The following is a 25,553-nucleotide window of genomic DNA, read 5'->3' as shown; positions in this document are numbered from 1 at the left end:
TGACAGTGGATCCATTTGTAAAAGTTTAATAAATTGTACTAAATGACAAAACAACGTACATTTTGTATAAAAGCAGACTTCATTACTACTCGGAAGTCAGCTGGTCGGTAACTTTTTCAATTACTTAACAAGTAGACAGTATCATGGTAGAGTACTATGAAATGAATTGTTCAGCATGTGTTGAGCGTAACTGGCATTTCATAAGATGCTGTAGTGGACTGATGTCTCATGGCAAAGAGGCATAGCAATAGTATAGTAAAAAAAAATATATACCGTACGTATGAGTCTTACACAGAAGACACCTTTTTCAGTAATTTATATCAGATACGTGGACAAAGTTAAGGCTCTATTACCACAAACAATAACTGCACAAATTCATACGAAATGTAAGAGTGAGTGTAGAAACAGAGAAATACATGCACCAAGCCGCAGGGGAAGCCTAGAAGTTTCCTAGCATGGCAAGCCCAGGGTCAGTATCCAATTCTGGGCAGGTCTCCAGTCGAGCGAGCCTGCTCTGCTCAAAGGCGATGGCCTCCGCTGAGTGTTTGCATTTCTCTGATCCACACTGGCAGGTGAAGTATTTACTCTTGATGTCCCAGAAGCGGTCTCCATAATCAAACCTGTGCAAACAGAACATTGTAATTCTAGGCTGAGAATTTAATCAATGTACGTCAATATCGTAAATCAGTGGAATAAACAATATACTCAGGCAATTTTATTTCTGGTGCAAGAGAAGTGATACATGGAATAGATGCTACGGTTACTGAAAAAGTGGTGCCAAATCATGTTCCACTCTCCTTTCCTAAGGCAGCATCAACACCACGCCACTGGGCGTCCATTTTGTGTCTGTGGTTCAGATCCAAAGTGTGTGGGGGTGAATCCTCTCACCCAAGCTCCTGTCCTGTCAGTATGTCTCGGGAGCTGAAGAAGGCGATGCGGGGGAAGCGCAGGTCCTGGTGCAGCATGAACACCCGCACCGGGATGATGTTGGGGTCGCACAGGTGGTTGATGAAGCGGCTGATGTTACCGTAGTAACGGGCATCGATGCAGTACACCTCCCCGTCCTTTAGAGGGAAGGAGAGAGAGAGGGATGGTGATGTACTTAGTTGCATTGGTAAATCAGGTCTGTTTAAATTTCTGTGTCTAAATGACAGTAAATCAAAACCTGTTGTATTCAGTGCATGTGATAAATACAATTTCATGTATTTTTTTTTATGTGTAATCCCTATGAGAGAAAAAACAGATGAGGTACCTTGTTGTCCAGGTCAAAGAGGTAGGAGTCATCTTCCCTTACATCTGCCTCTGCATCAGAGATCAGTTCTCCTACATATCTGTGTGGAGAGAAATGTTACTTCCAACAAGACAATTAACCAATTGATAGAACTGGCAAGACACATTAGATTGGCTAATCATACTAATTTCCTTTAAATAACCATACACACACTTACTCGCAGATGAAGCTGCCTTGGGGAATGTCCTGTAGAGCCCGAACTCCCCATCCCATCTTCTCTGTTCGGTACAACTGGAGACGCACCCTAAGACCGAGATAAAGTATACAAGTGAGATTGTACCAGGACCCAGACAGTAAGATTAACATTCAAGTCATTTAGCAGACACTCTTATCCAGAGTGACTTACAGTAGAAAGTGCTTACATTTTTCATACCAGAGTGCGCATACATTTTCACACTGGACCCCTGTGGGAATCGAACTCACAACCCAGGCATTGAATGCGTCATGCCCTACAAACTGAGCTACAATGTAAATGTCGACCACAACAGCAGACAATGTCATGAAGCAGCATTATTATTATAAACTCAGTCCAGGGGACCCGAAGGGGTGCACGTTTAGTTTTTTGCCCTAGCATTACACCGCTGATTAAAATAAATCAAAGCTTGATGATTAGTTGGTTATTTAAAAATCAGCTGTATAGTGCTAGGGCAAAAAACAAAACTTGCCCCCTCATAAGGTCTGCAGAGATAAACCAAAAAAAAGTGTTTGAGTAAGAGATGAGGGTAGTCATAGTGCCTTCAGAAAGTATTCAGACCCCTTGACTTATTCCACATGTTGTTACATCCTGAATTCCAAATGGATGTTTTATTCCCCCTCACCCATCTTCACACAATACCCTTTAATGACAAAGTGAAAAAATGCTCAGAGATATTTTGAAAATGTATTAAATTTAATTATATAAATATCTAATTTACAAAATTATTCACACACCCCTTTGCCATGACACTCAAAACTGAGCTCAGGTGCATCCAATTTCCTTAGATCATCCTTGAGATGTCACTACAACTTGATTGGAGTACACCTGTGGCCAATTTAATTTTTTGGACCCGATTTAGAAACATACCTATATCTATACAAAAAACTATACCATGAAGTCCAAGGAACTGTCCGTAGATCTCCAAGATAGGGTTATACGTCTCATCACAATTCTTTCTAGAGAGTTGAACGTTTCCAAGAGCACAGAGGTCTCCATCATTGGGAAATAGAAAAAATATGGAACTACCCAGGCTCTGCCTAGAGCTGGCCGTCCGATCAAACTGAGCAACCGGGCAAGAAGTACCTTGGTCAGAGAGGTGACCAAGAACCCAATGACCACTGACAGAACTACAGAGTTCTCTACAGCACTTCCCCAATCTTGGCTTTATGGGAGAGTGACCAAACGGAAGCCACTCCTGAGAAAAAAGGCACACGACAGCACACCTGGAGTTTGCAAAAAGGCACGTGAACGACTCAGATCATAAGGCAAAAGATTCTGTGATCTGATGAGACAAATATAACTTTTGCCGCAAAGTGCCATGTCTGTAGAAAACCAGGCACAGCTCATCACCCGTCTAACACCATCCCTACTGTGAAGCATGGTGGTGGCATCATCATGCTATGGGGGTGCTTTTCAGCAGAAGGGACTGGGAGACTGGTAAGGAGAGAGGGAACAATGAATGGAGCCAAATCCTTGATGAGAACCTGCTTCAGAGTGCAAATGACATTAGACTTGAGCGAAGATCTACGTTCCAACAGGAACCCCAACCATAAAGCCAAAGAAACACTGCAATTGCATCTGAACAAGAAAGTCCTTGAGTTGCCCTGCCAAAGCCCAGACTTGAATCCCGTTGAAAATCTGTGGAAAGACTTGAAGATTGCTGTTCACCGCCACTCCCCGTCAAATGCTTTTAATTTAATTTATTATATTTCATCTGACCGCTGCAACTCCCCAACAGGCTCGGCGGAGTCATGCGTTCTACGAAATATGACCCACACTCCTTAACCCAGAAGCCAGCCGCACCAATGTGTCGGAGGAAACACCATTCAACTGGCGACCGGGGTCAGCCCACAGGCACCTGGCCCGCCACAAGCAGTCGATAGAGCGTGATGAGCCCCACCGACCAAACCCTCCCCTAATCCGGATGACGCTGGGCCAATTGTGCGCCATCCTATGGGACTCCCGGCCACGGCCAGTTGTGGCACAGCCCGGTAATGAACCCAGTTCTGTAGTAACGCCTCTGGCACTGCAATGCCAGTGCCTTAGAACGCTGCGCCACTCAGGAGGCCACTCCCCATCTAATTTAACAGAGCTTGAGAAATTCTGCAAGGAAGAATGGGAGAAAATCTCCAAATCCAGATGTGCCAAGCTGATACAGACATACCCAAGACGATTAAAAGTTGTAATCACCAGAGCTTGAAGAACTTTGAAAAGAATAAAATGGGCAAATGTACAATCCAGGTGTGGAAAGCTCCTACTTACCAAGAAAGACTCACAGCTGTAATCGCTGCCAAACTCAGGGGTGTGAATACTTATGTAAATTAGATAACCGTATTTCATTTTCAATGATGGGGTAGTGTGTGTACATTGGTGAGAAAAAAAAGTATTTAATCCATTTTGAATCCCGGCTGTAACAACAAAATGTGGAATAAGTCATGAGGTATGAATCATTTCTGAAGGCACTGTATCTAAAATAGTTCTAATTTGATTTCAAAGTGTACAGTGGTGTAGTAACAGCTCTTACTTGATGCCCGCCTGCACCACTCTGTTCTTGCAAGTGCGGTAGCAGGAGCAAGCCAGGTTACATTCAAATATGAGAGGCGGTTCGATCTTATTGAACTCCTGGAGCAACCGGTGGTCCTGGTAAACACAGAAAACACATAGGTGAAAGACAAACATAAGATACTGACGAACTCGATACTTAAAATCAACTATAAACATGTCCCCCACAAATGGTAGTGTCCCCCCTCGGGACAATTAGTGAAAACAAATTAAGCTCACTCTCGCGCCCCACTTGGGTATCTCAGTGCAATTTTATAAATGCCAGATCTCTATGGCAAGACACATCATTCACCCATGTTTGTCAAAATCAGGCCAGTGGTGTCAGATATTGGTGTGTGACTACCGTACGTACGGAGACAGACAGATCCATAGTCCCCCCAACGATTATTGTAGGGGACAAAAATTATGTTTTAGCCTTCCACCGTGAAATTAGAAATAAACTAAAGACAAAAAGGACAGAGCCCCCCCAAATTACCTCGCCAGTCTTTCGAGAGAGTTGGCTTGGTGACCGCTTGGAAAGTAAATTCTGTCTCGTATGACTGCTGGGTGTATCACTAACCATGATCAAAAAAGGCAACAGTAAACAGTAAGCATGTAGTCCCCCACAAATAATGCAGTGCCCCCCTTGGGCCAATCAGTGTAGTTTTGTAAATGCCAGATGTCTATGGCAAGACACATCATTCACCCAAGTTCTGTTAAAAAATAAAGTGGTGTCTGAAACATCACGTGGGTTAGCTAGACTCATAACCCTGAGCATGTTTAACTCCGTGCAATTTCAGCACGGAGTTAAACAGATCAAGAGAGAAACATGTGTCCGTTAAAGAGCCACCATGTGGTCTATATGAATGCTCGTGCACATGTTGACAGTGTTCGCAACTTATACTAAATTGTGTTACAATACGAATATCCTATGAGTGATTTATATGCATTTGTGTGCCAGGCCACGCTCATGTGAATGTTTATTGGTCCATAGCAGCCATGTTGTTTTAGGTACTCAAAAAAAAAATTGCATTGTGAGACCTTTGTCAATGGAGGCCACATACTTTTGTATATATATATATAGTGTATGTGGACACCCCTTCCAATTAGTGGATTCAGCTATTTCAGCCAGCCCTGTTGCTGACAGCTGTATAAAATCGAGCACACAGCCATGCAATCTCCATAGACAAACATTGGCAGTAGAACGGCCTTACAAGTGAGTTTGTCAAATTTCTGACCTGCTAGAGCTGTCCCGGTCAACTGTAAGTGCTGTTATTGTGAAGTGGAAGCGTCTAGGACCAACAATGGCTAAGCCGCAAAGTGCTAGGCCACACAGGCCAGAACGGGACCGGCGAGTGCTGAAGTGCGTAGGACGTAAAAGTAATCTGTCCTCGGTTACTACACTCAGCAAGTTCCAAGCTGCCTCTGGAAGCAACGTCTGCACAATAACTATTCGTCGTGAGCTTCATGAAATGGGTTTCCATAGCTGAGCAGCCACACACAAGCCTAAGATCATGCACAATGCCAATTGTCGGCTGGAGTGGTGTAAAGCTCGCCACCATTGGACTCTGAAGCAGTGGAAACGTGATCTCTGGAGTGATGGATCACGTTTCACCATTTGGAAGTCTGATGGACGCATCTGGATTTGGCAGATGCCAGGAGAACGCTACCTGCTCCAATACATAGTGCCAACTGTAAAGTTAGGTGGAGGAGGAATAATGGTCAAGGCTGTTTTTCATGGTTCGGGCTAGGCTCCTTGGTTCCATTGAAGGGAAATCTTAACGCTACAGCATACAATGACATTTCAGATGAATCTGTGCTTGCAACTTTGTGGCAAAAGTTTGGGGAAGGCCCTTTCCTGTTTCAGCATGACAATGCCCCAGTGCACAAAGCGAGGTCCATACAGAAATGGTTTGTCGCAATCAATATGGAAGAAATTGACTGGCCTGCACAGAGCCCTGACCTCAACCCCATTGAACACTTTTAGGATGAATTGGAACGCCGACTGCAAGCCAGGCCTAATCGCCCAACATCAGTGCCTGACCTCACTAATGCTCGTGGATGAATGGAAGAAATTCCCCACAGCAATGTTCCAACATCTAGTGGAAAGCCTTCCCAGAAGAGGGGAGGCTGTTACAGCAGAAAAGGGGGACCAACTCTATATGAACACCCATGATTTTGGAATGAGATTTTCGACGAGCATCCACATACTTTTGGTCGTGTATTGTATCTAGTTTCGTGCAGATCGGTCATTCAGTGCCAGAAGAGTAGCGTTTAAGAATTTTCACAAAATTTTAAAATGGGGGAAGAGCTATCATGGCGGACCATATGGGTCCCCGAGGCAAATGTGCTCCTTGTGAGGAGAGGGACCTATGTACTGAATTTCATGACTTTATTTCAAACAGAATAAGGGGCATGACCTTTAAAAGTTTGCATTTTCAATCTCTTGTTATAGCCCCACCATCTGACCAATCAGTGTAATTTTGTAAATTCCAGATCTCTGTGGCAAGACGCATCATTCAAAGTTTCGTCAAAGTCAGGCCAGTGCTGTCTGAGATATCGCGTGTGACTAATGTACGAGAGTACAGACGGAGACAGATCCACAGTTCAACAAACTATCCACAGTTCAATAATATCTGAAATTTGAAAAATGAGAGCAAACTCTCTCTGAAAACCCAGGATATTTACAAGGTTCTAGTTCTTATCAGTTTCCTTAATCAAATATAAAACTTCAACATCAAAGTTCACAGCTAGAAAGGCTGAATACTTTTATATCCAAATAAAGTGGGATATAAAATAAATAATTTGTCACTAACCTTGTCGTACCAGCAGCGGATACTGAGCTGTCCACACAGACAGTTGCTGGAAGAGCAGTCCTCTGTGCAGCTGCAGTGCTGAGGGACAGACACAGATTTATAGAAAGGCAAGATGCATGTATGATCAATGATAATTATCATGTGTATCATCTAAAGGTGTGTGGTGTTACTGTATGTACCTGTAAGTGTGTGATGTTGCGGTCGATGTTCATGGCTGAAGTCTCACAGTTCTCGGAAACATACTTGTAGTCTGAGGGACATCCCTCATCATCCACTGCGTTCACACAGGGGATAGGCACGTTCTCATACCCCTGGGCTACGTCACTGCTGATGATCTTCTCTGTACGAAGCATACGATTGGCTATCCCCCTCCGCAGCTTCCTGTTTATCTGGAGTGACACCCAGACGGGCGAATCGGAACGCGCCAGAGAAAGAGGGGTGTCCCCTTCCCTGTTCATGATGTCGATGTCTGCCCCCCTAGAGAGAAAGAGCCTGTAGAGAGGGAATAAGCAAACAAAGGTGTTAAAGTTGCCGTTAGGCACAGATTACCCTTCCCATATCCTTACAACCATCATGGGCGCAAAATGCTCAAATTACTTTAGATCAATACCTATGGACAAATTCCTTCTATTCGAAATTACCAGACTATAGGAGTGACTCGGGCTGTAGCAGTCAGCCAGTGATTGTCAAGCAAATAACTGCTGGTCTCACAGTAATTGACCATTAATTAACAAAACACATTTAGCATCTCCTGGCTTCCACACATAGCCTACAAGCTGATGCAGAACTTTCGAACATCTATATATTAAAAAGTCTAATAACTCCATGTAATATAGCCTACACCATCACAATTAACATCGGCAGGTAGCCTATTGGTTAGAGCGTTGGGCCAGTAACCGAAAAGTTTCTAGTTCGAATTCCCGAGCAGACAAGGTAAAAATCTGTCATTCTGCCCCTGAACAAGGCAGTTAACCCACTGTTTCTAGGCAGTCATTGTAAATAAGAATTTGTTCTTAACCGACTTGCCTAAAGGTAAAATAAAACAAATAGATTATTTATTTTAGACAGGTCTAAAGAAGATGTCGTTTTTTCCAAAGAACAGAATAGCATACACTGTGTTATCCTTGCGTTTGGCCCTGATCTGGCTATGCTTAATTTAGAGTTAAATATGTAACTTTAGTTGTTATACAAATGTTGGCCTATATGTTTTGATGTTTAATACATTCCAAGGCTTCATGATGTAACAAATCATGATTTGAAAAAAGTTGCATGAAAAAAGTAGCATGAAAGGCATGAGCTCTGCCTTGTTTTTTTGCACAGGCTGTACACACTTCATTAGTCTCTCACTCACAATTTGACAAGCACTTGATAATGCCTCAAATTTCTCGGCTGTATGGCTATAATCCCCCTAAAAAGAAATCCATGCCTTTTGTGGCCAGTGGCCGTTGTGCCCTTGGGCTGAATATAATAATTATAATTCCCTTCTCCCCGCAGCATGCCGAAGCGTCTCTCACTCACATGGCTCTTAGTCACATGATCAGGTCGTTCTCACAGGCTACAAATGAAGACAGACACATTGGGGACTTAACTGCGCAAGTCCTTATCCAATTCCGAGGCGCATATTGAAGATAATCGGAACAACTGTCAACATTTACTTTTTGTCAGTCAACATGAGCAGGCCTAACAAACAGCAAAAGCACTAGCCTATGTCAACCTAGTACAAAAGTTGACCTATTCTATTCAGTGCAATGAATAAATATTTTAAACATAGTCCGGGGTCAGTTGTGGGATGCGATAGATCCCAAATGAATACAACCACTAGCATAAAAAAAACTGTTTTAAGCATTGAGCCTGACCCAACAGATGAGAACGTTGATCTTAAAATGTTGATTGCAGCCTCCCTGGTGGCGCAGTGGTCTAAGGCACTGCAGTGCTATCTGTGCCACTAACGATTCTGTGTTCGAGTCCAGGCTCTGTCGCAGCCGGCCATGACCGGGAGGCCCATGGGGCGGCGCACAATTGGCCCAGCATCGTCCAGGTTAGAGAGGGTTTGGCCGGCAGGGATATCCTTGTCTCATCACGCACTAGCGACTCCTGTGGCGGGCCGGGCGCAGTGCACGCTGACACAGTCGCCAGGTGTACGGTGCATCATGACTCGTGACCGCCAGCCTGGCGGTAATACAGTCACCGTAACAGCCATAGGAGTGACCGATGGATGCGATTGACAGGGTATTGGTCTACTCACGTTACACAATCGAGGAAGCCCTCCCTGGAAGCGATGTGTAGGGGAGTGTCCCCGTGCATGTTGACAGAAGACAGCGGGCAGCCGGCGTTCAGCACCATCTCTGCTATCGTCACACAGCCTGCGAAGGACGCCCAGTGGAGACACGCGTTCATCTCCTAATAGAGAGAGCGAGAAGATTATTTTTATCATCCCAGAGGGACTTGCATCACAATAAATTAATGGATAGAAAGAAAAGGTATGGATTGGAGTACTTACAACCAAATTGACCTCTACCTTCAATAAATCAAGTATGAAGAAGCAAATGCTGTCGTTTCAAGGATTTGTGACTTGCCGTGCCTATAAATCCTCCACATCCTCCTTCAAAATCAGATTGGCCATTGCATGCCCATACGTTGTTAAAACCAGGACAGAAAGCCTAACCTTGTCTTTGAGGGTGACGTCAGCCCCCCTGTTAAGCAGTGCTCTGATGACCTTGATGTGCTTGTGCTCTGCAGCCCAGATGATAGGAGTCCAGCCTCCACTATCCTGAGAGGGGAATACAACACATTGACTCAGAGGGTTAGGGGACTGGACTATACAGTGGTACTCAAGCCAAATGCCTAACACAAGTGCTATGGTTCAATACAACGAGAAATGATACATGGGACTGGAAGATAGATTAAACATACATGTTTATTCTGGTGGTAATAGTTAACTCTGTCTATTGACTAATTAAGAACTACAGGTAACTAGCATTGCCAAGTGACACATGATACAGTATCTGTTATTGATTACATTGAATGATTACTATACCTACAAAAGAGGGTGTTAGTGCTACGCAGAGTGAAGGGGTACTACACTGCAGAGACCCACATAATATACACAGGGATAGATTTGTAAAAAAAATTCTAACAAAACAGAAGGTTACAACTTAATATCAAATAAAGATAATTATATTATCTTCACCTGCGCATGCATAGTCAATCTAAATAAAGATGTTTAATTAGCAGCAAAAAAAATTTAAAGCACTTCTCAGAAAACAGACCATGTGGTCATTGGACATGATGCAGTGTGAAGTATGCAGTCGACAAAGAGTCTCACAGACTGATAAAACACACACTGACTTGGTGGTTGTTGCCACCCTGTCTTAGAGCCCAAGAGTGTTCCTCTCTCGCTCTTCCCCACCTGTGCGTTGATGTCCACCTGTCCCGTCTCCAACAAAAGGGTGACAATGTCCAGACTGCCCAGTTTGGCAGCGTGGTGGAGACCAGTGTAGCCATCTTCTTCCTGGAGAGCAGAGAAGGGGGAGAAGAGAGGGGGGTTTGTCAGAAGGTGAGAATTTGATTGCAATAACATGCCACCTACAGGTCCTAGCTTCAGTTACTCTATAATAGATCCTACTGTTGACTTCTGAGGTGACTCAAGGTGATGATCAAATTCTTTCAGGTTTAAATCCTTTACGGCTCATGTTACTAGAGCCGCTACTAGTGTTAGCTGACCAGCTTTGGTGTAGGGGCTGTTTACCAGGCACTCACAATGTGATAGACGCAGGCTCCACTCTGGACCAGGTACCTGGTCACCTCCACATGGTTGTTGACGATGGCCTCCAGGAGAGGGGTCCTCATGGATTTGTCTTGGATGTCCAGTTTAGCACCTGCCTGTAAATAGACAAGAAAAGTATTTGAGCACTCTGGTGAATAATAACTGTATGAGTGACACACTGATCCATTTTGGGGGGAATAAGAGTAAAAGGAGTCACTTCTATTATTGAACATAAAAATAAAGAGCAGGGTTGTAGTTATTTGGGCACACCGTAGCAAAACATTCGCAACAGAAAATGTAAGCAAGCATTTCTTATTGGACAAGTTCAGGTAGTCCCTCCCCGATTCAGTCGGTTTTCTTCAGTTTGGAACCTAATGAATATTACCCAGTTGTATTGATTGAAGTGCAAAAGTTGTTCACCTGCACCAGCATGTAGCAGACCTCCAGCAGGCCTCTCTGGGCGGCAACGTGGAGAGCACAGCGTCTGTTCTGGGAGTCAGCCTGGTAGGCTGGGTCTATGCCCTCCACTGAACCAAACAGAGAGAGTAAGTGGAGTTCAGGGGTTATTAGCAGCAGTAGGGGTCAATATCGTCTCATTCCTTCATTTATGTGAAAGAACAGTGGACAACAAGTGTTTCCAGAGCAGATGAAGGAGCGATGAGAGCAAGCCACTTTAGACAAAATATGCAATCAGATCAGGAATGTCTATTTAATCGAACAGTAAAATACGAACAAAGGACTCCTTATGACACTTACTGAGCATGAGCAGAACCCTCTGCACCTCACCCTGCTTGGCAGCTGGATAGAGCTGGCGGGGGTGGAACCTCAGCTTCTTCCTCCTGACCAATCACAACCAAGAATCACCACGTGAGAACAGCTCCTATCAGAACTCTGTGTAAAATGCATCTCTCCCTCATTCCTATTCCTTGGACTAATCACTGGATCCAACACTATTAAATACATTTCCCCTACATAGATTTCCATAATTCAGTCAGTTCAGCAAATTTTGAATTTCAACAAAAGGAGGAAAGATGGATGTATTTTCAAAGCCCAAGTCTAGCTGTAAACAATTCCCATCAATCATTGATTTGCAACAGATAATTCTATTATTTCTATAAGACTTAGACTATTATTAATTAATTTTATTATTTTGTCTCACTTCTCAGTGTCCTGGGTGAGAATGGCTTTCTGCAGCGCCGCCCTACTGGGCCCGGGGGGAAGTGCACTGGGACAGACTGGCTTCCCATTGGGCAGACAGAGGGAGGGTCCCACACTGTCCACTCCCCCCTCGCCTGGGGGGGCTGCGTTGACAGTCCCTGCTGCCAGAGCGGCTTGGGGGGGGCGCTGATCCTGGTCTCTCTTTACCACCCCACGCATCCTCGCACTGACAGATCAAGAAGACAAAGAGAGAGGGAGTAAAAAAAGGCTGCAATGATTAGGGTGGTGTGAATAACCATTATTTCCATACGAGTTATCAAACAATAGACTCACAGGCACAAGCTCAAATCAATCAATTATCCACAAATACACAACAAGCAGAGCAAAATCACCCAATTATTGCACTCCAGCCAACAATTAGTCATTTCACATATCTTTATCTCCCCCTTTCCCCTCACCTGATAGGACCCACCGGCCTCTTCCCGTTCTTCAGTGGCCACGTGGAGGCCACCAGAGAGAGGTCAGAGGGGATGGGGGCTGGGAGGGACAGTGTGGTGGTGGACGAGGCAGAAGTGGTGACCACAGTGGCCACGGATGCTGAGGGGGGGATGGTGACCTCTTGGGCCTCCGAGGCATCCTCGCCACAGTGGGGGCAGAAGAGCATGCCTGTGCCCATGCCCCTGCCCCTTCCAGCCCCCAGCACTGTCACACAGCCCCGGTGGAAGCGGTGGGCGATGCGCTGGTCCGGACAGCACTCTAGGAAGGTGCCCTGGGAAAATCAGAGAGAGGGAGGGGTGTAAGGCCACATCAAACATATACCGTACACGCACAGACTTATAATGCATCTCAAGTATCTGCAGTGGTCTCTCCATCTTCACAGATTTGAAAACACAAGCTAGGTCTAAGGTGAATACAATTTGGAGGTTGTCTACTTAGGGCTGTTGCGGTGACTGTATTACTGCCACAATGGCGGTCACGAGACATGAAGGCAGTCAAATTCCACATGACCGCTTAGTCACGGTAATTAGGCTTCTCCAAACTAATGCTGCTGTTCATTAGTAGCCTACCAAACTTGCCTACTGCCTGGTACTCCGCACTCTATCGTCTCTCTAATCACTCTGACATCGATGCAAATCTAATCGAAAATCTAATCATGAGCTCATGTTGCACAGCATTTCTATAGGCTATGCAATTGTAGGAGAAAACAGAGTGATGGCCTCTATTAAAAACAGGAGGTTCCCATCAGTTTTCTCAAGGCTATATGTTTATTTCTCAACCTTCCTCATATTAAGCACAAGTGTAGTCTACCTGGCTGGCATAAAAAAATAAACCACGAGGAAAAGCATCCTCCATTGACTATTTAAGTGCATAGATGACATGTATGTTTTCCCGCTGCCCGGTTTCGATACAGGTGCATGAGAATGGACCATTCTAAATAAATAAAAAATGTCACATAAATTATTTAGTATATGTAAAGCCAAGATTTAAATCAAGAACAGTCTGATGGGTGACAATATTAGCCCATCACTTGTGAATAATATATTAAGACTTGTGACTGATGCCCAGTATAAGAAACAATGCCTTTTTTGCGACTTTTTCAAATCATTGTCACACACATCATTTAGCCTAGCCCATAAGGCTATATGTTTTAATAAGATTTGTATTACAACTAAAGTGGCCAAATAACTTCAGAAAATTAAGCACATTAATCTGCTTTTCAAGGGGTGTAGAGCATAACTGGCATACATAAGCAGTGTGTGAGTTTCAAGTTTGGGAAAGATAATTTTCACCATAAAAAGCACCCTATGGACAGAGTCTCCCACCTCAGCTGTAGATCTCTGCAGTTCATCCAGAGTGATCATGGGCCTCTTGGCTGCATCTCTGATCAGTCTTCTCCTTGTATGAGATGAAAGTTTAGAGGGACGGCCAGGTCTTGGTAAATTTGCAGTGGTCTGATACTCCTTCCATTTCAATATTATCGCTTGCACAGTGCTCCTTGGGATGTTTAAAGCTTGGGAAATCTTTTTGTATCCAAATCCGGCTTTAAACTTCTTCACAACAGTATCTCGGACCTGCCTGGTGTGTTCCTTGTTCTTCATGATGCTCTCTGCGCTTTTAACGGACCTCTGAGACTATCACAGTGCAGGTGCATTTATACGGAGACTTGATTACACACAGGTGGATTGTATTTATCATCATTAGTCATTTAGGTCAACATTGGATCATTCAGAGATCCTCACTGAACTTCTGGAGAGAGTTTGCTGCACTGAAAGTAAAGGGGCTGAATAATTTTGCACGCCCAATTTTTCAGTTTTTGAATTGTTAAAAAAGTTTGAAATATTCAATAAATGTCGTTCCACTTCATGATTGTGTCCCACTTGTTGTTGATTCTTCACAAAAAAATACAGTTTTATAGCTTTATGTTTGAAGCCTGAAATGGTCGCAAAGTTCAAGGGGGCCGAATACTTTCGCAAGGCACTGTACATTTTCTCCATATCATGCTTCTTTAAACCTGTCTAAAATAAATAATGGATTCATTGTGAAGGTGTAGGCTATATTACATGGATTTATTATACTTTTTAAAATGGCTTGTAGGCGGTGTGTGGAAACCAGGAGATGCAAAATGTGTTTCTGTTAATTAAACAGTCAATTACCGTGAGACCGACAGTTATTTGCTTGACAATCACCAGCTGACAAAATGTTGTGACTGCCACAGCCCTATGTCTACTTGGAATTTATTTTCACCTATACAGTTCTTGGACATCAGATAGTGTTTAATTGTGGGGGTGGCACAAAACCTTACTGCGATACAGAAGTATCCACATCCAGGGCAGCAGTGATGTTTGACCATATGTGACCGATGGTTTTCGCACAGCACAATGAGGGAAACACGACTGGATGGCCGCATGGTCTCCCCCTTCTGAATGATATTGGTACAGCCCACCAGCTGCGAAAGACAAGAGGGAGAGGAAAGTGAAAAATTGAAAGGAAAAGCTTACCGTGTTGCCCCTATATTCATTTAGCAGCGACTCTCAAAAAATGGCCGCCACACCCAAAGATATGATACAATAGATAAAATGGAGCTATATATTTTTTAATAATATCATCTTTGAGAACTAACATTCACCAGAATAAAAACTAGACAGTCAGGGAGAATCTACATTTCAAAAAAATGTCATGACATTGATTTTGTTATAACGTTTGAGTCACTTAGGTAGCATAAGAACACGGCATAAGCCATAGAAACATTTTCAGAATTGTAGGAAATTAACTTTAAAACAGCAACATTTTGTATCTATTGACAAATCAACTGTAAATTTCGGTGTTCCTCAAGGTTCCGTTTTAGGACCACTATTGTTTTCACTATATATTTTACCTCTTGGGGTTGTCATTCAAAAACATAATGTTAACATTCACTGCTATGCGGATGACACACAGCTGTACATTTCAATGAAACATGGTGAAGCCCAAAATTGCCCTCGCTAGAAGCCTGTGTTTCAGACATAAGGAAGTGGATGGCTGCAAACTTTCTACAAAACAGAGATGCTTGTTCTAGGTCCCAAGAAACAAAGAGATCTTCTGTTGAATCTGACAATTAATCTTAATGGTTGTACAGTCGTCTCAAATAAAACTGAAGGACCTCGGCGTTACTCTGGACCCTGATCTCTCTTTTGACGAACATATCAAGACTGTTTCAAGGACAGCTTTTTTCCATCTACGTAACATTGCAAAAATCAGAAACTTTCTGTCCAAAAACGATGCAGAAAAATTAACCCATGCTTGTGTTACTTCTAAGTTACACTACTGCAATGCTCTACTTTCCGGCTACCCAGATAAAGCACTAAATAAACTTCAGGTAGTGCTAAATACGTCTGCTAGAATCCTGACTAGAACCAAAACAAATTGATCATATTACTCCAGTGCTAGTCTCCCTACACTGGCTTCCTGTTTAGGCAAAGGCTGATTTCAAGGTTTTACTGCTAACCTACAAAGCATTACATGGGCTTGCTCCTACCCATCTTTCCGATTTGGTCCTGCCGTACACACTGTACCTACACGTACGCTACGGTCACAAGACGCAGGCCGCCCAATTGTCCCTAGAATTTCTAAGCAAACAGCTGGAGGCAGGGCTTTCTCCTATAGAGCTCCATTTTTATGGAATGGTCTGCCTACCCATGTGAGAGACGCAGACTCGGTCTCAACCTTTAAGTCTTTACTGAAGACTCATCTCTTCAGTGGGTCATACGATTGAGTGTAGTCTGGCCCAAGAGTGTGAAAAGGCTCTGGAGCAACAAACCGCCCTTGTTGTCTCTGCCTGGCCGGTTCCCCTCTCTCCACTGGGATTCTCTTCCTCTAACCCTATTACAGGGGCTGAGTCACTGGCTTACTGGTGCTCTTTCTTGCCGTCCCTAGGAGGGGTGCGTCACTTGAGTGGGTTGAGTCACTGATGTGATCTTCCTGTCTGGGTTGGCGCCCCCCCCCCCCCGGGTTGTGCTGTGGCGGAGATCTTTGTGGGCTATACTCAGCCTTGTCTCAGGATGGTAAGTTGGTGGTTGAAGGTATCCCTCTAGTGGTGTGGGGGCTGTGCTTTGGCAAAGTGGGTGGGGTTATATCCTGCCTGTTTGGCCCTGTCCGGGGGTGTCCTCGGATGGGGCCACAGTGTCTCCTGACCCCTCCTGTCTCAGCCTCCAGTATTTATGCTGCAGTAGTTTGTGTCGGGGGGCTAGGGTCAGTTTGTTATATCTGGAGTACTTCTCCTGTCTTATCCGGTGTCCTGTGTGAATTTAAGTATGCTCTCTCTAATTCTCTCTCTCTCTCTCTCTCTCGGAGGACCGGAGTCCCAGGACCATGCCTCAGGACTACTTGGCATGATGACTCCTTGCTGTCCCCAGTCCACCTGGCCGTGCTGCTGCTCCAGTTTCAAACTGTTCTGCCTGCGGCTATGGAACCCTGACCTGTTCACCGGACGCGCTAACTCTCTAGAGACAGCAGGAGCGGTAGAGATACTCCTAATGAGTGCCTCCCGGGTGGCGCAGTGGTTAAGGGCGCTGTACTGCAGCGCCAGCTGTGCCATCAGAGTCCCTGGGTTCGCGCCCAGGCTCTGTCGTAACCGGCCGCGACCGAGAGGTCCGTGGGGCGACGCACAATTGGCCTAGCGTCGTCCGGGTTAGGGAAGGATTGGTCGGTAGGGATCTCCTTGTCTCATCGCGCACCAGCGACTCCTGTGGCGGGCCGGGCGCAGTGCGCGCTAGCCAAGGTTGCCAGGTGCACGGTGTAGCCTCCGACACATTGGTGCGGCTGGTTTGGATGCGCGCTGTGTTAAGAAGCAGTACGGCTGGTTGGGTTGCTGCACCTCAGGATTATGTCAGTTGGCCGATCATTAGGAGTATCTTTTTTTTTTTTTTTACCCCTTTTTTCCCCCCAATTTTACTGCACCCTCGACAACTACTGTGATTATTATTATTATTAGACCATTCTGGTCATTTATGAATATTTGAAGATATGTTCAGTTATAATCTCCACCCATCATAGCCTGGTTCCTCTCTAGGTTTCTTCCTAGGTTTTGGCCTTTCTCAGGAGTTTTTCCTAGCCACCGTGCTTCTACACCTGCATTGCTTGCTGTTTGTGGTTTTAGGCTGGGTTTCTGTACAGCACTTTGAGATATCAGCTGATGTCAGAAGGGCTATAGAAATACATTTGTTTTGATTTATGTGCAGTCGGAGCCCCCCCCCCTCCACTGCTGATAAAAATCCTAGGGAAAACACAGCTTCACAGAGTCTACATGTGCATAGCCACACACAAACCTCTCCGTTCACGCTCTCTGTGGCCATGCAGAGTCTGTTGGGCTGTCTGCTGGCGCTGTCTACGCGTGGTGCCTCCATCCTGCAGCTACACAGAGGCAGCTCCTCCAGACGCTCCGTCTCCCCAGCGTCACTGCCTTCTACACAGACATGCAGATATGACATTCCCTCATCGGTGTCATATGGTACTACTCACTGTAGCAGATAATCAATGCTATTCACTGAGAACCAAATTGTGGCTTTAGTTATGTACGCAAATCATGTGTTCACAAGACCTTAATAGGAGATTTGTGTCAAAGTTACAGGACGCATACGTCAAGCTAGGATTTGACCCTGAGAGACCACTGATAAAGACTTGCAGATTGTGTATTGTGTGCGAATACAGTCTACCCACCGTGGTGAGGTGAGAGTGTTAGGTTGTCTGTTGCCACGATGTCCAGGGAGCCCAAGGCAACCTCTGTGTACTCGCAGGATCCACCAAAAGTAGCTGCTGCCGACACTGCTGGAAGTTACAACAGACATTAATAATTTACAATCAAATAGCCACTGTGATGACAATGATAGTGGCGATGATACGACTATTTATACAAATGAATAGATCTCCCTGTCACTCACCTCTTCCTGCCTCCGCTCCTTCGGCTCTCTCTCTCCCTTTGCCTCGCCCTGGGCGAGTCCATGGCGAATCACTGCTCCCTTCGTTCCTCTGGCCCTGCCTCTGTGGGTCCGACTCTGAGCTCTGAGGACAAAGAGGGTTTGGTTGACCGGCAGAGGAACAATGCTTTGACCAAATAAAAATGATGTTCCAGCAAGTGAATCTTATTAAACACCATGTTGCCTAAAACTGCCTGGTAAATGATTGTAGCTTCCAACTCTGACATAGGACCAGTAAAACTACTCACATGATCTGACATGTTACCAGATGCATCGGCATCTCTTTCATGTAGCCTTTCCTCTAGTCCACCATCTTCAGACTGCAATAGGAAAAATGGAAGGTACAGATATGGAAAAAGAGCAACATACAGTTTCCTTGTATCTATTCAAAACTGTGGCTATTCAGCAATAACCCTTTAACTGGTACACCAAGAGAAAAATATCAGAAAAAGTTTTTTCTGCTAAATACTGTATCTATATTTAGCCTCAGTATAGACCATATATGAAAAATGTGTTTGGAGGACTTAAACTTCGATAATTAATGCATCACAAACATCTCAACCAGCTCAACTAATTTTGTATTGGAATTTGCAGAGAATTTTAAATATTTTCAAAAATGATACATTATGTCTGCTTCATTTACTTATAAATGGAATATTGGCCTAGTTAAATGAGGACTTGATATCAAATATTAAAATAATACATTTGTGTCAAAATATGAATGCATGTAAATGTATGCATTTATAGTTTATATGCTTAGAGTACCAGTACAATTACATGTACTGAATGATATTCTGAAACATATTGAAGATAACAGGCAGACAGTGAATACTGATATGGATTTGAAAGGGTTTTTGTATTTGAACAGCCTAAAAATCCCATTACAATATTTCTCCACTTTCCATTGTCACAAGCTTTGACTTAATATCATTCCTTTAAAATGGGCAACTCAACTGCCTAATAGAGCTAGAGTTCCTAAAATTGTTTTTTAAACAACAACTTAAAAACATAGTAATTTAATAATTCTTAACTTATGTTTTAGAGGTAAATAACATTTTATGTTGTAATTTCCCATTTTATACACAATTAGTACCAAAAATTATGGTAAATGAGGTTCAGTTTAGCTCACGTTCACATCCTGGTTTTCAACCATCTTTGAACGCGTGTTTCAAAAAACATGTCAGTCCGATAATGAAAACCAGACAATTTTACTAAATGGCATTGGTTGAGATGATAAAATATGCCTAACAAAATAAATGTTACACTTAGTTTAAAATTGGTTGTCAAAAGGACCTCGCCTGGTTGAGCTGCCTGTTAAAGGGTTAATTAGCCTCGGACCTTGCAGTCGGAAAAGGCTGGGTCCGTGTCATCTCTTGCATAGGGGTTATAGAGAAGAAACTCGTTCTCGTCTGCATCCTCCAGCCAACTGTCACGTCGTCTCGCCGCCTCTCGGAGTACATGATCTGCCTGAAATTCAAGTAACAAAAACAAAACGTTAGGTCAGGGTCACTACTTAATATTCTCAGCATGAGACCTATTAAAGCACTGACACACCCCTGCCCAGTCTTTACCTTCTGCTCTGTGCCTATAGCGCTTTCTGCCTGGACCAACCTTCTCCTTTTTGCTGCTGCCGAGTAAGAGACAAAAATAAGGTGACAGGATTCAAACTCAACAGTAAGTAATCTTACATACAAACATTAAAAAAAAAAAAGAGTCACCCATTTTAAAATGTTCTATTATATTCGTGCATCTCTGATTCTCGGGGAAAAACACATCGTACCGGCTATATTTCTGCCTGCTTAAACGGTGAATAGCTCAGATACACATGAAATGACCCTGGGAATCAATAGAACATCTCTGAAATACGATATAACATTCAAAATGGGTAAATCTTTCATTCAAGTCAATCTAAATGTATGCAATATTTCAACATTGACCAGTATCACTGTCTGTCGCGAAGCTGGTCGTGGGGTCTGTGGGGTTGACTGGCACAATTGGTGACTCGATGCACCTCATCTGAAAGGCAACAACTCAATGGATCAGATGGTCATGAAGGGGATAATGTGACAGGAATAAAATTACTTCCAAATGGTAAAATACTCTGATTTTCAACATACTAACTCAAACATAAGATATTCCTTTTTTGATTGATATCACTGTATAAGTGGCTATCCTAAAAAAATATAGCGCTACTACCAGCCATCGTCTTAGAAGACTCACCTGTGTTGGGGGAGGTCTGTTCATAGTCTTGCGAGCACGGTGTATCTTTACTGTCTGGACAGGGACAGGAGGCGGAGAGGAGGATGAGGGAGGTGGCAGGAGAGCTTTACTTCCAGGACCAAAAACACTCATCTTTGCTCTGCCAGAAGGAGAGGAAGTGGAGGAGGAGATTGAAGAGGAAGATGTGGATGGAAGGCTCTTCGCTGCATGTCCTGTGGGGGGGATAAACGAAGGAATAGATTAAACCAAATTATGAAAACGAAGGAAGAGAGAGAAAGAACTGACAAAGAGATCAATCTTTACCTGCAAGGGTTCTGACTGACACAGAAGAGGATGTTGTTGATAGTCGTTCGCTCTCCTCCCCGTTTTTCGAACCATCTCCCTGAATCTCCTGAAATAGCGCCTGTGACAGCCTCCCACCCATGGGCTCGGTCTCCTTGGTAACCACTGCTGTGTCGGTACTTGCATCACCTAGGAAACATTCAAAGCCTCTGCATCAATATGCACAGCATAAACAGGGTTTCTATAAAAGTTGTGTATATGTCTGTATGTATGATTATAGTCAGATATGTCTTAATCTATACATTCTCAATGTACATCCATACCTTCATCCGACTGGCTTGAGAGTCTCACTTCAGGATCAGTTTCCAATGCATCACTTTCAGACAACTCCTAACATTTGGAAAACCAAATACCAGAGCAGAGTCACATATATCATGCAGATGAAGAAGAAATTTGAATTTATTTGACGTGCAAAAGTTGCAGATCACATTCCAAATCATATACTGAATGAATGAATTAATGCAACCGTAACGAGACAGATTTTAATATCCACAATAGAAGTGTTGTCTATATCCTCCAGAGGTTGTGTTGACATTGTAGTGAGTGACACTGGAAAATGCACGCACGCGTAGAAATTAAACTATTTCTATTGTATGCACGAGCCTAATAGCTGGCTACTGATGTTGAATGTGAAACATTTTAGGACCACTGAAAATGTTGGACACTCAATCTCCACAAAACGCATTGCAAAATGTAGGAATATTTGCGATTAATATTTAATTGTGACCCTTTACCTAATCTTTCAGAGCCCTTTTCTAGCTATGTGGCTAGCTAGCTAATTGTTCAAGGAGGGCTGCCTTTATGCTAGCAGAATGCAAGGAACAAGACTTTGCTAGCAAAACAACAAACACATTGCTTGTAAAGATCGCATTTCAGGTATGCATCTTCAAGGTATTGAATAACTGGCAAATATGCAATGTCCATAGCCATTGTAAACTAGCTAGTTAGCCAAATAAATCTAATATTTCTTTACCTTGGACGTTTTCTCAGATGCCGACATGTTTCCAATAAAATTTGACGTATTTTACGTGGTGTGCGTAAACGTCCTTTCTCCGCCCCTTGGTTCACTGATTGGCGGAAATGACTGAACAAGTTCCAAGTCAGTTTGCCAAACTCGTAAAAGGGATGCGTACTGGAAAAGTATGGAGCCAGATTCCTGCCAAAAGGTTGAACGTGCGGATCGTAAGAAAAGCCATACCTAAATTGTTAGGATTGTAAGAAAAGCCATTCGTGAAACATGAAAGTAAACGTTCAATTTAATCTGTGAACATACAAACACCATGTTACGATTACAGACAACATTTTAGACTTGAGCAAATCTTGTGTTGCAGTTCTGATGTACAATAATACCTTTCATAGTTTTGGCAGTTTCATCTCACCAACAAACAAAAAAAAAAACATACACCAAACGGTTCGGTAGCTAATATAATGGATTTGTTTGCCAGCGCAAGTCTAGATAGCACTAGCTGTATTATGCCTACAACAGTGAAATTTCAGTTCGCATCTCTACAGCATGAACATATCACTGGGTGACGTGGATATCCCCATGCATGCACGACTAATTCAATTTGCACCATCCCATTCTCTGGGCTCTTTCTGCAATCATAACCAGTATTATATACCAGGAATAATGAAACATAGAATAATATATGTTTGGTGAATCTATGAATTGTGTTAGCCAATCAAAATATGTTTATTTCTTTCATCACTCTTGCCAAATCATATTCTGTAGGAGGGGTTAATATAAAGCACCCCTTCTGGAGGCATGCAGTCATAGAGTCATTATACCCACATGTAGGCCTATTTGCCTACTAGCCAAATAAAGTGCAGAGCATGCATGATACGTGCAACTCGTCATACCAACATAATAGAACATTTAATTCATCCTTCATTCAGTTCGTTGTAATAGGAACTAAATCAATGAGAATAGAACGGTCTTATCCATTTGTTTATTGAAATTCATGTGTATTCAAAATTATCTAAATTCCCCAAAGTTCTTTAGCTTATCACTTTAATAATTCAATTTTTATTGTAGGCCTAACCCCCCCCCCCCCAACTTGTAGGTGTCACGTCCGTCGGAACGAGGAGACCAAAGCGCAGCATGATTGGAATACATTCTTATTTTATTAAAATGAAGAACACTTAAACAAACTAACAAAAACAACCATGCCCCTATAAACAACTAGTGCTGACATGCAACTACACATAGAAAATAACCCACAAAACCAAAATGGAAAATGGCAACCTAAATAGGATCCCCAATCAGAGACAACGATAAACAGCTGTCTCTGATTGGGAACCAATTCAGGCCACCATAGACCTACATATAAACACAAATACCACCCTTGTCACACCCTGACCTAACCAAAATAATAAAGAAAACAAAGGTCAGGGCATGACAGTAGGCATTGTACTGGTGTCTTGCAGAATCATTTTAGAATTCTATTTGTGTTTTATAACTGTTTTTATTATAGGGCTCCCCTTAAACAGAGACTCTATCTCACAAGCCTCGAAATATAGCCTCAAAATAAGTGTTCAACAAAATAGTTGAATAAGCATGTGCAATGGCTGATAGGGAAAACAGATCTGGCAATAAGAATAGGCTATAGATAGTCTAGACCATGTGGGACTCCTTGGCTATTTCGCTCAGGACAGGTTATAGCCAAGGCTTAATCAATATATTTTTTTGTCTCATTTCTTGAAATGGATATAGCCTCTGCGTGATAACGTTGTGCAACGCAAATGGCTATAACAAGCCTACATACAGAGTGGAATTCACTAATACAATTCACTAGTCAAAATGCCTAATTCAAGGTCTACAGTCCATGCTCCCAAATACTGGAAAAGGTGTGATTCATTAGGTTACATGATCACCACAATAGCCCACGCGGCTATAAAAACGAATCATGAAATTCTATTACCATTAAATAACACACAACCGCATTGCATACGATCCTAATAATTTACGTATGGATTTTCTTTCGACCCTACTGATACGTATGTTGAACTTTTTGGCAAGTATTTGGCTCTATAGAAAAAAACCTGGGCACAAGAAACATGAATCAACAACAGGGAATTCCAGAAAGATGTGGACAACAGTGAAGTCCAGCAATGGAACAAAAAGGGCTGAAATTGTTGTGGAAAATGAGCCTGATGAATCGTTGCTTGTTGGAGTATGTTTTTTGGATAAAGATGTTAATTTGGGAAACCATTTTGAAGTCACAAGGATGGTGAAGAAGGCATTGGGGAAAATGGATGCAGTCAAAGTAACAAAGGAGTGGTATGGTGTTGACATCGTGTGTATCTAACGAGCAAAAGGAGCATGCATTGTGGCTCACAAAATTATCGACGCATGAAGTGAACAGCTTTGATTTTTGGAGCAGGGCACTGGTAAAACTTGTTATCTCTGGCGTCTCGCTGGACATTGAGTCTGAAAAGGCTAACATTTCCAGGAGTAGTTCATGCACGTCACTTGACCCGTATGTAGAATGGGAAAAGGAGCATAGTGTATCTGTATTATTGATGTTTGACAAGTATTTACCACCCTATGGAAAGTTGGGATATATAAGATACGCCGGAAGAGCGTTTGTGCAAAACCTGATGCAATGCAAGAAGTGAAAAAAGTTTGATGAAAGAGGTTGAGGTGTCAAGGATCAGGGCTGTACAGCAAATCTCCTACTGTATGTGGAGGCGGTGAAGAGCGTTGAAGGGGCAAGAGGCCACAATTCTGAAGAAGATATGGGGGTGGATGCACCACAACCAGTTGCAAATGTTATACGTCAATCAAGTGACTTGGATACACTTATTGTGAAAAAGGTGGATTTTGTAGCATGTATATGTAACCAATGTGAAATGGCTAGCTAGTTAGAGGGGTGCGCGCTAATAGCGTTTCAGTCGGTGACGTCACTCACTCTGAGGCCTTGAAGTAGTTGTTCCCCTTGCTCTGCAAGGGCTGCTGCTTTTGTGGAGCGATGGGTAACGATGCTTTGAGGGTGGCTGTTGTCGATGAGTGCAGAATGTCCCTGGTTAGAGCCCAGTTAGGGGCGAGGAGAGGGACGGAAGCAAAACTGTACATTGCAGTTGGCTGTTTTGGCTTCCAGCGCAAATACGCTCTGTAAACAGAACATGTAAGGCCCTTGGAATAAGGAGTAACGTTAGGCACCTTTGGTCCAATATTGGGCTTGGTTCAAGGGAGAGTAGGAGCCTTAGGCCAATACAGAGATTTGAGTTTGTGCTTCAGTAAGGTTGGCTTCTTAGCGTTCAATGTCAAGGTCATCAACTGTACTTCAGAAATGGATCGTAAATCACAGAAAACAGATTTTGTGGTGGCACCTGCAGAGAAGTACTTGGTTGTATGAGGTTTAATTGCAGAAGAGTTACAAGGTGTGTTTGTTGAACGAAATAGTCCCGTCCTCCCATGCCGTCAGGCTGGTGTAGGATCAGTTAGGGTCAAAGTAGAGGAAAGGGATGGTGTTTTCTTTTTAAATGAAACTGTGGTATATTGGTGTAGGGTCAGTTGGTGGGGCCATTTTATTTCCTTGATAAGTGGCTATCCGTAATTTCGATTAAGACATTAAGGACAGTCAACATAACTATTTCTTCGGCATTTTTGAAATGTACAGCGACAGAATTCAGAACATGGGCCATTCTTACAGTATTCTCCCTGTACACCAAGTCAGAACCATAGGATAAATAAAGGGGGCATACAAGCAGAAAATATTCAATGATTACATTTCTCTAAAACAGGCTTTAGGCTACATGTGCATCACCA

General features: G+C 43.2%; 1 protein-coding gene across 8 annotated transcripts; it reads right to left on the bottom strand.

Annotated features, from left to right (window-relative positions):
* On the bottom strand, window positions 1–21,863 carry LOC110496106 (histone-lysine N-methyltransferase EHMT2). 8 transcript variants are annotated; one of them, XM_021571804.3, is made up of 27 exons: window positions 21,756–21,863; window positions 21,046–21,112; window positions 20,744–20,911; window positions 20,441–20,652; window positions 20,158–20,236; window positions 19,792–19,847; window positions 19,559–19,687; window positions 18,469–18,540; window positions 18,185–18,305; window positions 17,964–18,068; window positions 17,573–17,709; window positions 14,572–14,715; window positions 12,227–12,537; window positions 11,770–11,994; window positions 11,367–11,449; window positions 11,031–11,137; window positions 10,604–10,726; window positions 10,254–10,355; window positions 9,510–9,614; window positions 9,090–9,244; window positions 7,024–7,336; window positions 6,845–6,922; window positions 4,012–4,127; window positions 1,449–1,535; window positions 1,253–1,331; window positions 889–1,064; window positions 1–620 (listed from the first exon to the last, which is right to left on the bottom strand). In XM_021571804.3, the coding sequence occupies exons 1-27, from the start codon at window positions 21,780–21,782 to the stop codon at window positions 440–442; spliced, it is 3,558 nt and encodes a 1,185-aa protein (XP_021427479.3). In that variant the 5' UTR covers window positions 21,783–21,863; the 3' UTR covers window positions 1–439. The 8 variants fall into 8 exon arrangements, with proteins under 8 accessions (XP_021427479.3, XP_021427478.3, XP_021427481.3 ...); XM_021571803.3 differs by having other exon boundaries at window positions 17,964–18,071; window positions 21,756–21,851; XM_021571806.3 differs by having other exon boundaries at window positions 17,573–17,706; window positions 17,964–18,071; window positions 21,756–21,851.
* Between the last annotated feature and the right edge of the window lie 3,690 nt (window positions 21,864–25,553).

The sequence above is a fragment of the Oncorhynchus mykiss genome, chromosome 18 (genome assembly GCF_057628025.1).
Source record: "Oncorhynchus mykiss isolate SJ-2025 chromosome 18, ASM5762802v1, whole genome shotgun sequence".
NCBI classification, from domain to species: Eukaryota; Metazoa; Chordata; class Actinopteri; order Salmoniformes; family Salmonidae; genus Oncorhynchus; species Oncorhynchus mykiss.
The sequence above is the reverse complement of the archived record's forward strand: the minus strand, read 5'-3'. Positions and strand labels throughout refer to the sequence as shown.

What these genes read in the sequence shown, in the direction of transcription:
- LOC110496106 (XM_021571803.3), bottom strand. Translation starts at nt 21,782, where the DNA reads ATGTCGGCATCTGAGAAAACGTCCAAG. An exon ending in ACAGACCTCCCCCAACACAG is followed by an intron (nt 20,237 to 20,440) that starts GTGAGTCTTCTA and finishes GTTGCCTTTCAG; the next exon opens with ATGAGGTGCATCGAGTCACC. An exon ending in CTCACCCAGGACACTGAGAA is followed by an intron (nt 11,450 to 11,769) that starts GTGAGACAAAAT and finishes GTGATTGGTCAG; the next exon opens with GAGGAAGAAGCTGAGGTTCC.